This window comes from Rhipicephalus sanguineus, chromosome 3 (genome assembly GCF_013339695.2).
Source record: "Rhipicephalus sanguineus isolate Rsan-2018 chromosome 3, BIME_Rsan_1.4, whole genome shotgun sequence".
In the NCBI taxonomy this organism is placed as follows: Eukaryota; Metazoa; Arthropoda; class Arachnida; order Ixodida; family Ixodidae; genus Rhipicephalus; species Rhipicephalus sanguineus.
In genome coordinates, this window is record NC_051178.1 from 109,584,171 (window position 1) to 109,597,201 (window position 13,031).

At 46.1% G+C, this 13,031-nt stretch overlaps 1 protein-coding gene across 1 annotated transcript in view; it reads left to right on the plus strand.

The window, feature by feature from the left end:
* Positions 1-13,031, plus strand: part of LOC119386933 (DNA-directed RNA polymerase II subunit RPB1) — a 45,771-nt gene that overhangs the window by 16,246 nt on the left and 16,494 nt on the right. Inside the window, exons 13-18 of the mRNA XM_037654223.2 lie at positions 1,312-1,534; positions 4,196-4,406; positions 5,034-5,178; positions 6,142-6,247; positions 9,157-9,362; positions 12,789-13,013. Of these exons, the coding sequence (XP_037510151.1) occupies positions 1,312-1,534; positions 4,196-4,406; positions 5,034-5,178; positions 6,142-6,247; positions 9,157-9,362; positions 12,789-13,013 (1,116 nt within the window). The remainder of the gene's footprint in view (positions 1-1,311; positions 1,535-4,195; positions 4,407-5,033; positions 5,179-6,141; positions 6,248-9,156; positions 9,363-12,788; positions 13,014-13,031) is intronic.

A 13,031-nucleotide genomic window follows, 5' to 3' on the forward strand; every position in this document is an offset into this window, starting at 1 on the left:
CCTAAGCCATTTATTACTGTAATCATAGCTCAGACAGGCGAAATAATAGAAAGTTACAAGAATAGTTCAGAAAACTAACATCGGTTGCTTGACAGGAGCAATGTTTTACATCCATGTGTGAGGTACATCATAAAAGGGGTTTGGTTTGTCCGTGGTTCCTCTGCAGATGTTGGGCATGTTTAAAAGTTTATGTATGTATGTACTATTTTCGTCACTTGAACCGTACTGTAATGTTTGACTGAATGACTGGCTGCTATAAAGATAGCTATACACTTTCTCGACTGTAATGTACCTTGCGATTTTCATTATTAAATAAATGCCACTATTTGAAAGGAGTCTGTTCGACAAGGAAGAAACGTAATAGAAATCAAATGAAGTCACCCACTAATTAAAAATGAAATAATATGAAGTCCAGTTACGTTTGGTTTTTTATTGCCGAGTGTTTATTTTATTTAAAGCAATAGAGTTGGTTGTCCCTTGCCAGATTTTCAGGGTTAGAGATAAATGGCAGCTGTTCGCACTTGGAAAAAAAAGAAAGGAAGATTTTTGACCGGGCTAGGCATTGGTCATTGTCGCTTATTATTCTGAGGCCGCCAGATCAGAGAGATCTGGTCTTGAACAATCGAGCAGTGCACTAAACAGAATGAATGACAGCAAGACAATCAAATACTCTGCCCATGTGTTCGCACTGGTTCTTGGGATTCCCAGCTATGCGTGGCTTGTGGCTGTCCCACAGTGCTGTGACAACGCAAATGAAATCAGTTACTAGGTGGGTCTTTTCTGCACGGGAAACGCGTGTGGTGAATGCTATGTGCTTCATATTATTTGGACATGCCTTATCATCTGTTGTGGATTTAGCAGTCATCTTTGTGTTCCTGGTTTTAGGATGAAACCTTCAATGTCATAGATGATTTCTGTGGAGAGATCAAAAATACTGAGCTGAAGTGAACACCCACATTGGGAATATGCAGCTTTTATTTTGTAGTCGGCGAAGCATTTAAAATAACTGAGCAATATGATTCAATCTTGCATGTGTAATTTCAGTAGAGATAGGCACTTCTCGCTTCAATTCGTGGAATGGTTTTTCTGTTGACGCGCATGAAGAAATCTCGGGACGCGAGTCGTGTACATTTTCGCAGTAGTAAGGACATTGGATTTGAACACTGACCACATTTCTGGTTTCGGATTTAATCTTTCTAGAAAAACAGAGTGGCCATTGCATTCGAGCTAGTGCAGCATAGTACGGTAGTGCAGTTGGCTACCAGCTGCATTTGTTCTTTATCTTGACTGCACCTCTTCGTATTTGCGCAGGTTATTGCCTGTGTGGGTCAGCAGAACGTAGAAGGTAAGCGGATCCCGTTTGGCTTCCGCAAACGCACACTGCCCCACTTCATCAAGGACGACTACGGCCCCGAGAGCCGTGGCTTCGTCGAGAACTCGTACCTGGCCGGTCTGACCCCTTCCGAGTTTTTCTTCCACGCCATGGGAGGAAGAGAGGGTCTCATTGATACTGCTGTCAAGACTGCCGAAACAGGTTGGTTATGTCGTAGTTGACTACAAGAACACCCAGAAGGACAGATAGTTTTGTGTTTGCACAAATTGGAGTGAAAACTAGTAAAAAAACATTTGCAACATGTGCCTGCATTTCCAAGCTTTTCCTGTACACGGCATTACGGATGTACCGTTCAAAAACTGAGTTGTTTTGCCTGCTGACATAGTGACTGCTATCTCGCAACGGAAATAGGGGATGTAAAGCTCTAGATCAAAAACATAAGGAATGTGTCTAGGGACAATGAAACCTAAAAAAAGGAACAAATAGACCTTTTTCAAGCACACGAGCGCCACCAACGGGCGCGCAAGCGCTCATGGGAAATGTGTGTACGCCGCACCAGCCACCGCGACGAGCGCGCGGGCCTCGCGCTGTAGCTTTCCGCTTGCGCCGTGCCAGGACTTCTTAGACACAGTGAATTTGGCAAGGTGCTACATGTTACTGCGCAATTCAATCACGAACTTCAGTGTTTAGCTGCGACAGCCTCACGAGGATTTTTATCTGTCCCACTGTTGGACCATTTGAGCGGCTCAGAAGCGTCACCTTTTATTTATTTATTTTTTGGCGCCAATGCGCCTTACAGCATAAAAAAATACAACTCGGTTGCCTATGATGTGCAGGAGCGGTCTATGATTCACGGATGCATTTGGAATCAACGTCCATCGACATTGTCGACGAGTACAGTGTGAGGTTCTGATATTTAAAGAGTACACTAGAAATTGCAGTCGGCATTTGGGGAAATGAGATACATTCATTGCGTCGCTCGCACCATATATGTAACGAACGATAAGTGCCTACTAACCTTCGTTGGTGCTATACCTACAGGTTGGAATAATACTTAGAGCGAAAAAAAGGAGCAGTACAAGGAAGGAAATGCACAAACCGGCGCTCACACACAACTGCAAGTTTATTGCACGCGTGAAAAAAAAAAACATATATACAAAAAAGGGAGTGCGTCGCGCGTGTTTGACAAGGAAGGAAGAAAAGTCAAACAACCAAGGCGCGTGCTTACAGTCGATTAATAAAGTTGAATTCCTTGTCTTGTAACGACTGAGAAGGTTGACTGACACAAAGTGTGGCGTTATTTGTGACATGATATGCCTCCGAAATTTCTCGCGTTGTCTGATTAGGTTGATGGTACAAAATTACTGTGCTTTCGAAGATGGGATTACATTTGCACGACTGGCATAGCGAGGTGAGGCGAGACGGCTCCATTCAATGAATTTCAATGCTCGCTGAGGCGCGTGTTAATACATCGACCAGTCTGGCAGATGTACATGTGGACACAAGAAAGAGAAATTTGCGGTTAACTCCTACACAATTTACAAAACAATTGGCATGCCTCTGACCGCATTTTTTTTTTTGCCCACCGCAGATCCATGCGACCTTAAACTACCCACATCTCTTCCCTACATTCTTCAGGCCATGCGACTTCTAATACATATGTGGAATAAGTGCAATATTTCTAGTTTCTTCAATCTTTCTTTGCCATGCGAACAGATCTTCGCAGACAGATACAACGATACGCAGGATATCCCGCCTCTTTGATCACTTTACATCTGGAAACTACTGCTCATGTTATGTGTGCAAGTTTTTTTTTCCAATGCCGTGCGTAATCATGACATCACAATTCCTCGTTTAACAATATTCGAATGCGCTGACGCGAAATTAAACACATATTTCGCTGAACGCGGGCTATACTGCCCGCAAACATGCTCCGCGCTGAAACTTAAAAGCATGTATCAAGAAACTGCAAATTATCAGAGCAAGACATCTCGCAAATGAATTCTAGTCCCATCCCTTTTTCTTTAAACACGTTTAATGTGCTCACTTTTTTGTACAGCGCGTGACTTGTCAATTAAAGTCAAATAATCATCTGTATACCTGAACACTGTAACACCTCTCCACAATTTGGTTAAACCAGATCACGAGCCGCTGTGGCATTAAATGCCATAGCGGCTTGTGAACAATTAATCATTGAATGAATACGAATTCGGTGTTCCAGCTCACATTTCTCACGATATCACGTTTTGACTGCATGTATCGACACGTGATAACTCGCATGCCGCTTAACTGCTACATCCGGTATACATCTGCTCGGTAATACCTACACTGACTGCATCATTCCTTTCGCATTTCATGCGTAGAGATACATGCAGGTGCGTTCAGAGATGTGTAGTATTTAGGATTTAATAATAGTCAACCAGCGGCGACGCGTTTTTTTCGTTTGGTGCTCCCACGGCGCCAACGAGCAGCGAGCGACGGAACAGCCGGCGGGCTTGCCGTACACACTTTTCCCATAGTGCTTCGCGCGCCCGCGGGGGGTTCTGGGATAGCTTGAAAAAGGTCTATTCCACCCACGGTATCATTGTCGTCACTTGTGTTGCTTTTGGACTGCCTGCTGTATGTGTAAGGTCACATAAGTCATTATTTATTGCACTTTCTTAGAATTGAGGTTCCGTAGCACTCCTTCTTTAATTATTGGGCCGAGAGGTACCCAGTGAAGAAATAAAAGCGGGACAAACATTTTGTCTTGTTGATCTGACGTCGAGCTTTGTGCCATGTAGTATAGACAACAGTAGGTCAGTCTTATTCATTAAGGAACAATGGCTGAGGTGGGTCTGTGATTGTGCGCTTTGTCTGCAGGTTACATCCAGCGTCGTCTGATCAAAGCTATGGAAAGTGTGATGATTGCCTATGACGGCACGGTGCGAAACAGCAACGGCCAGGTGATCCAGCTGCGTTACGGAGAGGATGGCCTCGACGGAGGCACCGTCGAGTTCCAGAGCATGCCCACCCTGAAACCTTCCAACAAATCCTTTGAGAAGAAGTTCCGTTTCGACGCCTGCAATGAGCGGTAAGTTCTTGCCGCTGCTGTACTTTCTGTACGTGCATGTGATAAAGTGTACGGAGTCATCTGCCGTGGGCAGCAAAGTTGATTGCGTGGTCGTTGTTTGCTGCTAAGGGAAACTAAACACAGTGGAACCACTACTATACAACTTTCACGTGACTGCACAGGGACTTTGTATAATACGGGCATCGTCTAATCCTGGCACCAGATATTATGCATAAAATACACAGTTTGAAGGTTTAAGTTAGCCAATACCCTGAGGGACTAAGAAATCAAAATAAGTGAATCGTATCTTGTCTGCATTTCGATTGTCCAGGATGGTACGTTTCAAAATTGTTTTAGAAGGAATTCTCAGCTGCAAGGAGACCTTTGTTTAGCTCGATCGAGTCAAAGGTATAGCCGGGGATGCTCCAAAGAAAGCTCACTAAATGATGGCATTTTTATGATGCAGTGATTTCGGGTAACTATTGCGCAACAAAAGTGACACTGATCTGTGACGCTCTGGTTGGAATGCAATGTGTGATTTAGTTAGCACAATATCAGGGGGAAAAAATAAGGTTGAAGTAGGGGCCTCGAATGAGTTTTGCTGGGCTTCTGAAGACGGGCGTTGTTGCCGTCTTTCCTGTGGTGCAGGTACCTGCGTAAGGTGTTCACCGAGGATGTGGTGCGTGAACTCATGGGCAGCGCCACAGCCGTCTCTGAGCTTGAGAAGGAGTGGGAGCGGCTCAAGAAGGACAGGGAAATATTGCGAACCATCTTCCCGACAGGCGACAGCAAGGTGAGCCTTCTTGAAAAACGGGGCACTGGGAAACCGTTCAGTAGGATAACACATTTGATCTTGCACCGTTGACAGCATTTGTGGCACGTGAGTTGGTCGGCCAGGCTGTATCGGCAGATTTTTTTCCTCTCTCGAGCAACGGCGCACAGGACAGGACAAATAGAATGAACCGAGGAATTTTTCCATCCAATACAGCCGTACTGTCTTGCACATTATTATTTCCACAGTTCAAAGTACTGATTAACAAAGATGTTCAGTACAGCGATAGTGAACTAAGTTGATTACTGTAAGAGAGATGATGAAGGCTAATGCTTTTTAATTTTGCTCGGAAACTCCAGTGTTCGTTCCCCAGTGTAATGCCACAGATTTCTTCTTTTCTCTTGTGTTTTGGCTGTTCTGGCTCGTTATGCGCATTCCTCGTCTTCTTTAGCAGTGGACGGTTAACTAGGCCCGGACAGATGTCGAAATCCATGAAGAGCTGAATGTGGTGTTGCCTCGCTTATTGTTTTTGTGTGTCACCTGGCTTATGAAGCCTCTTCTGTTAGCAAGGATATTCCTCGTGTCGGTATTCTTGGTATTCATTTGCAGGTGAACGATGACATATGTATTTTGTTTCGAGTATTGTTGAAGCAGAATTCGATAGTACCACCTAACTTGTCTTGCTCATTGGTGTTTCTTTAAACCAATGATTTGTTACGAAGGGTGGAAACTTGGGCATGTTGGTGGGGCATAATGAAGGTAAGAATAGTGCAACAGACAAGGAGTCGGTACTCTGCGCGTTCTTCGCCAGTCCTTGTCTGTTGCGCATTTCTTGCATTGAATAATCTTATTTTGATTTTCGAGTGGGTGCAGTGTCAACCTGACATGCGAAATCTGGCCAGCCACTAGTACACAACTGCTCACTTTAGACTTCGATGCCGTGCCAGGCTTTTGTAATGCGTGTTTCCGATGTTGTAACTGCAGGTTGTGCTGCCGTGCAACCTCCAGAGAATGCTCTGGAATGCTCAGAAGATTTTCCGGGTGAACCTGCGTGCACCCACAGACCTGTCTCCTCTTAGGGTGGTGCAAGGTGAGGGTTTATACAGTATAGACCGCTTATAACGTAAGTCGCCGGAGTCGCGAATATCCGCACTATAAGCGGTACCGCACTATAACCAAAACAACCTTCTTCAAAGGCTGCACTTGCGCAAAACGTGTTGAGCATGTAGCCTCGCGTGTCCGATAATCGACATATGCGATTTGGGGCGCTTACAACCACTTAAATCTCCGAATGTTCAAAAATTAACCGCCAAAGACGTACCCGCATTGCCAACGAAATGAACACGGGGAAAAAAAGTAAACAAAACAAAGTGCCATCGCGGAAATTCGCCGACTACGTTTCAGGCCACCTCGAGGTATGCGCGTTACACAGAAACCATGTCGAAACGCGACCGAAATTTCACGTGCTGAGCGCGGTACCGATCGTTTCGATTCACGGCGCGCACGCGATGTCCAAGACATTGCAATCGAATCCGGAACCACCATTCGAGAGTTGCTTGTGCCAACCATGCCTTCGTTTTCATTAACGATACGATTCCCTTCCCTTCAAGTGCAGCCATCGCAAAAAGTTTCGTTGATTCCGCCCCAAACCGCAACTTTTATCGCCCGCGACCGCTACCGAAAAGCAACCAACGCTGATTAGGCCTAGCCTGCGGTTCGGCATGTTGTCGCGGGAAGTTTGACCAAGACAACATGAAGGTCGGACGTCGAAAAGATCGCACTCAAGCACTAACCCAAGAACAGCGCGCGTGATATGAAGTTAGTGTTAGCGGCCGGGAGATCAACGGCGACAAAAGCTCGCCAAGCTCGTTTAAGTCCGCGCACTGGCAGAAAAGGCGAAAGCTCGCGTCATGAAGCCGCATAACTTTTCAATTTGCGGACGAGGTACCAAACGCGATATCTCTAGCAAGTGTGATAACGACGACGCTTTTCCCGACAGGAAAAGCGCACTTGGTGAGGACGCGATCGTACGTTCCACGCGGAACGCGCTTGACGCGCTGCCGGCATGCGGCCGCGGCGGCCGCGGGGCCTTGCCGCCGCCGGTGCAAAGGCTACTCCGTCGCCTAGGCAACCACCATCCTTCCCCACTCGGCGAGTCCGCACAGCGCTGCCGCGGTCTTTTTCCTCCTTCCGCCCCTCGTTCGTTCACTGTGCGTGCCCTCGCCCTTCGTAACGACCTCGTCGCTCCCTCCCCAGCGGCGTACCTCCTTTGAGAACCGCCCTCGCTACCGCGTTTGTCAGAAATATTTTCCTGCAACCGCATTATAAACGGTATTTCGTCTTGGGGGACTGCACAATAAGCGGTATGCGTATACATGCGGTTCTATGGGAGGGTAAACGGGAGTCGAAAAAGACCGCATTATAACCGGTCCTGCACTATATGCGGTTACGTTATAAGTGGTCTGCACTGTAATCAAGAGCTGTTTAGCCAGTTATAAAAGAATCGTTAATACAGTGGGTTGCCGAGCAGTGTAAAAACGAAATATGTTAAGATGTCATTTTGGCATCTGTGTGGATCTCTTCTACTCTAAGCCGGTCACCACACGATTTGTTTGCACAGCGATGTGCATTTCTCGCTTCAATTCATAGAAAAACAAAGGTTGCACTTAGTACAGCTTTGTTTCTGCTAATATCTTGCAGCTGAACATTCCGTGGTCTAAATCGTTCAACAGAACTGTTAGCATTGCTACTTGCCTGTTTTGTCAAGAAAAAAAAAAATCGTGAACTTGCCTTCCGTAAGTGTGTCCATAATACATACGTCTAAGGATTAATGAGAGTATATCTTGAAAGCCATGCTTTGCAGTTGTTCAGAAAATTGAAGCAGTAGAGCTGCCACGCTTTAAACATGGCCCCCAGTGAGAAGCTCAGGCAAAGGCTAATTCGCAGTTCTTTTCCTTGACAAGCTGGCCGAGTAACAGAGCCAAGCATTGTATCGAACAACTCGCACCATAAATTGCCAACTTGCTGCATAATTTGAACAAGGGCAGAACATTGGTACACCTAAAATAATATTAAAAAGTGGTGATATTAAAAAAAAAAATGACAACCGCATGTTGTCTCAAGCTAAAAGAAACATGTAGTGTTCCAATGATATTTCAACATTCATATACATTTGTCACTCTGCTCATTTTCAATTTGGTTTCCACTATTTAGCACCTTGTGTAAAACGGCTGTGGCCTTTTGCTACCCTTGCACACTTATGACTGCAGTGGTTGTGAATTCAGTTACTGTGTGCAAACTGTCATGAAGCTGCTCCAGCAGAACAGTCTGCTGGGCAGCAAAGGACTTCAGTTTCTCTAAGACTTTGATTGGCTACAAGTTCACCTAGGTAGCCAATCCAGTCCTGAGCTAAATTGGGGCCAAAAGATATGCTAAAAAAAGTGCGTACCATACTTGTTGAAAGTGACCGATATGCCGTCAGACATGTTGGACAGTGCCATGGAATATGTTCGTAGAACTGCAATGCGCACTGCGCAGAATGTTGTTAAAGTGAAGGGTGTTTGCACTGAGTTCAACGGGACCTTGGTTGGGCAATTTAAGAAGTCCTTGCAACTGAATAGATTTTTTAAGCGCTTGTTCAAGGGGTACTTTACTCTATGTGCTTATAATTGTTTTATATGATGCAAGTATTCTCAAGGCCAGTGTGAGGGTGCAGTAACAAGACCTGCCCATACCTTTGCTATATCGATGATTCATGATACGCATATGTTCCTTACATGTAGATATATGTGAGGAACAGTTCAGATGTTTTCATTACATCTGATCATACATTCTTTGTTCAATGTACCGAGGTTCAACTCTATATGTTGAGAGCCACCTTGGCAGTGGCACGGTAAAGTGAGATGTGTCTTCTCTTTTTTTTGCTTTCTGATTCTTCTTTGGGGTTTATTTTCGTACCTCGAGGCTTGACTGGGGATGTGGCTCATTGCTACGATGCAGGTGTGGAGGAGCTGGTGAAGAAGCTAGTGATTGTGCCTGGTGAGGACCACCTTAGTATCCAGGCAAACGAGAACGCCACCTTCCTGTTCCGGGCTCTGTTGCGGGCCACTCTGTGCTCTAAGCGCGTGGCCGAGGAGTTCCGACTCTCCACAGAGTCCTTCGAATGGCTTCTGGGCGAGATTGAGACCCGGTTCCACCAGTCACAGGTACCGTATTTACCCGACGGTAACACAGGTGTCCTTCATGATTTCTAAACAAGGTGGACGTTCGGGCGAAGATAGAGACTTGAAGTGATGAGAAAGCATTAAACAGGGATTGTCCCTGGAGCCAACAATTTGACTAGTGGACTCGTCTTCGTCAAGGCAGCTACTGCCTTGTCGAAGACAAGACCGTGCATCTTATACCGGTATCACACGGTGCACTGCTGATCGCGATTAAGGGGGGACGCGGCTTTCGTATCACGAAAAATGGCAAAAAAAATCGATTTTTTGAAACTCACATTTTCAGTTTCTGTAGCCCTTTTTATATCCGATTCCAAAATATCTTCACCGAAAACCGCGTAGAAGTGCTATAAAAAAATTGTTGCGCCTGCCGAGGTGGCGAAAATTATTGGGGAAATCGCAAAAAAAAACACTGATTTTCAAAAAATCATAGCTCCACAACGACGCCACCGAGCGCCGATATCTTGGGCTCATCGGAAAGCGCATTTCTCCGTCTTCAAATTCCCCGCCTCAGATGGCTCCTCCCTTCGAAAACAAGCGCACAAAAAGCAAATGTTCGAAGGTCGTTTCGAGCCCTCCGATTGGCCGCGTCCGCCATGTTGCCCCAGCGCGCCTCGCCATTGGTCCGATGCTCGCTCCGGGAGATCGTCGTCTGCAGCTCGTGCGTCTCGAGCTCACGGCTGTCGAAAGTCGCGCTACTTCGTGGCGTATTCGCAATCGCTCTGTGTTCACGGCTCGACAATAACTTTGAACAAGAACTACGTTTTAGTTTGGAGCTACTAGCGGAAGCTCGGTGGGATTACGATGGCGCGCCGCACTCGTAGCGAACATCGCAAACGCGCGTCTCGGACCGACTCTCTAGCGTTGACTCGTCCGATCCGTGGTTGGAGTTTCTGCTTATGCGCACTTCGGACGTCGTGACGAAGATGATCGCAGGACGACTCTTTGTACTCGCGACCACGCATTACGTACTTTGAAACATCGGGCACCGCGGCCGGCGCGTCTACTGCTCGGAGTCGTCACTAGGCCTAACTCCGCTCACGGCGTCGGCACGCGAGACGAACCTCGAACTTTGCGGGCAAGAACAACGCGTTAGCGGACTCGCGGCAGTGTGCTTCTTCGCAAGGAACGAAGCGCTTCCCCCGCCGGCTCCTCGGTACAGCGGATGGTCATTTTACGTATCGGCAGCGGACCCTACGGCCAAGCTCGTCGCGCAGCGGGCGCGCGTCGGCGTCCCGAAATGCGAGGCCAAACACGTTGCGCGCATATTTTTCGTCGCCGCACCTAGGCATATTGCGCATCGTCACCGAATGCCGTCACCCAGCACATCGCGTGCCGACTTCCCGGACTACGCGGCCGAGCACTTAGAGGTAAAATAAAGCACTGGTGATGCAATTTAGGCGCGCTTGGGGCCGTGCTTGGTATCGCCGTAAGCGCTCATGAATCATCTGAAAAAATAAAAGTCACGCAGAAAACCATGTCCGCGACCGGGTGAATGATGAAGCGCATCGCAGGCGAGGTTTACAAATTAACTTGAGTGAAACAGGGAGATGAATTCATATCTGCCCAGTTCGCGTCTTGAATAAACTGCTAAGGAATTCCTATTCCACCAATGTCTTGGCCATAACTGCCTGTTATTTAGGAGGAAGGGATAGGTTGTCATGATGAGAGCCGCTCTTAGTATCCTATAAAAATGATTCAATGATCAATTGCAATCAAGGCTGTTAATTATGTTAATGAGAGCATGAATACAAGAAAGCTGGCAAATCATCATAGTACATGACCTACTTGCATTACAATATCTTGTTTTTTGTCATGTCTATTACACCACTTCATAACTTCGTTTAAAATTCATGCTACATGTTCTTTGTATATCAGAAAAGGATTTTAAGAGAAAAGAAAGAAAACAAAGGCACAACAGATAAAAGGCCACATGTGCAGGAGGTCCAACCTTATAAAACACATTAAAGATCACAATCTTATTGTGTTTTAGAGAAGCAAGGCACCTCAAACTAAAGACAGGGCACTCAAGAGACTGCACATTACGAAGGACCCAAAAGATTACGACCCCAGTGCCTTTTGATGAAGTAATATCGTTGGTACAACTTTAAAAGCCGTTTTCTCAAAACGACTTTTCTTGCTTCCTGCTTCGCTTGTTCCGCTGATTTCTCACTGACCGCTGGGTCTATTTCAGTTCCGTTTTTTGTTCTATATTCCTTGAAGCACAGTTCAGGGCGTGACATTCTTGCTTTTTCAGTATGGCCTTTTGATAATTAGCTATTTGACGAGTTGCACAAAGCCTCGATGCCTGTTGCACAGTCACCTCATGAAAAATGAAAACTAAAAAAAATTTTGTTGCAAATAAAAAAATCTAAGAATGTCATGCCCGCAATCAGACATCTTAGAATGCATAGCACTTTGAACGAGTTTCCTATCACATTTTTTAAGCGAGTCAGACTCGGAACAAGAGCAGAAGGTGAAATATATTGTACATCAAAAAGTTGTAAAGATATATTCATGAAATTTCTACAGTAGCATTAAAAACACATTTCAAATAAGTGTGCCAATTTTCATCAAAATCCATGAAGAAATAAGAAAGTTGGTACCGAAAGCCACGTCCCCCCTTAAGCCCGATCCAGAATAAACTGCTCCACGATGATTGGCTCCCGCAGGCAGCTTTCGTAAAGGAGCCAATCATGATTAAAAAATTCGATCTGGATCAGATCCGATCGCCATCAGAAGTGGCCGTTTGACACCGGTGTTATTTTTTGCTGCTTCAACGAAGACAAGTCCACTTGTCGAAACGGCTCCAGCAACATTCCCTATTCAACAATTGCTCATCACTTCAAGCCTCCATCTTTGCGTGAACGTCCATCTTGTTTGGAAATCTTGAAGGACAGCTCCTGTGCTGTGTTTCCTCCGCTACGTCGCGTTTGTTTGAGTGCTGTAAATCTCATCAAAAATGTTTTGGCAACAAGCCCAACTATTAGTATGGCCTTTGTTACGGTAGAACCCTGTTGTCACATTCCTCAGTGCTGTCCTGGCATAGCACTCATAGGATGCAGTGTATTGGGAATTGTGCTGTTACGTCGCAACTGTGATGGTTCCCGTATGATACGTCACGGAGTGCATTCCGAGCCTGCCAATTTGTACATTCAAGCATAACCACTGGGGCTTTCGTACGTTCCAAATTCCTTGCCACAATTCTTATCGTACAGAAACCTTGATTACATGAAAATCCTGTGCCACAGAATTGCCATATTCACTGAAGATATTGCCATGTGAAATGGCGCTTCTTGTGGCAAGGAAACTGATTGAACTGTTCTGGACACTTGACCTAACTTGAGCTTGTGCTTTGACTCGAAAATCGAGACATTTGTTTGTTTGGTTTCTTTCCCTATCATGTTGCAGGGTCAGCCTGGTGAGATGGTGGGTGCTTTGGCCGCCCAGTCACTCGGTGAGCCGGCCACCCAGATGACCCTGAACACTTTCCACTACGCCGGTGTGTCGGCCAAGAACGTCACACTGGGTGTGCCCCGTCTGAAAGAGATCATCAACATCTCCAAGAAGCCTAAGACACCCTCGCTCACCGTCTTCCTGACGGGTGCTGCTGCACGAGATGCCGAAAAGGCCAAGGTAATGTGTCCACTCGAT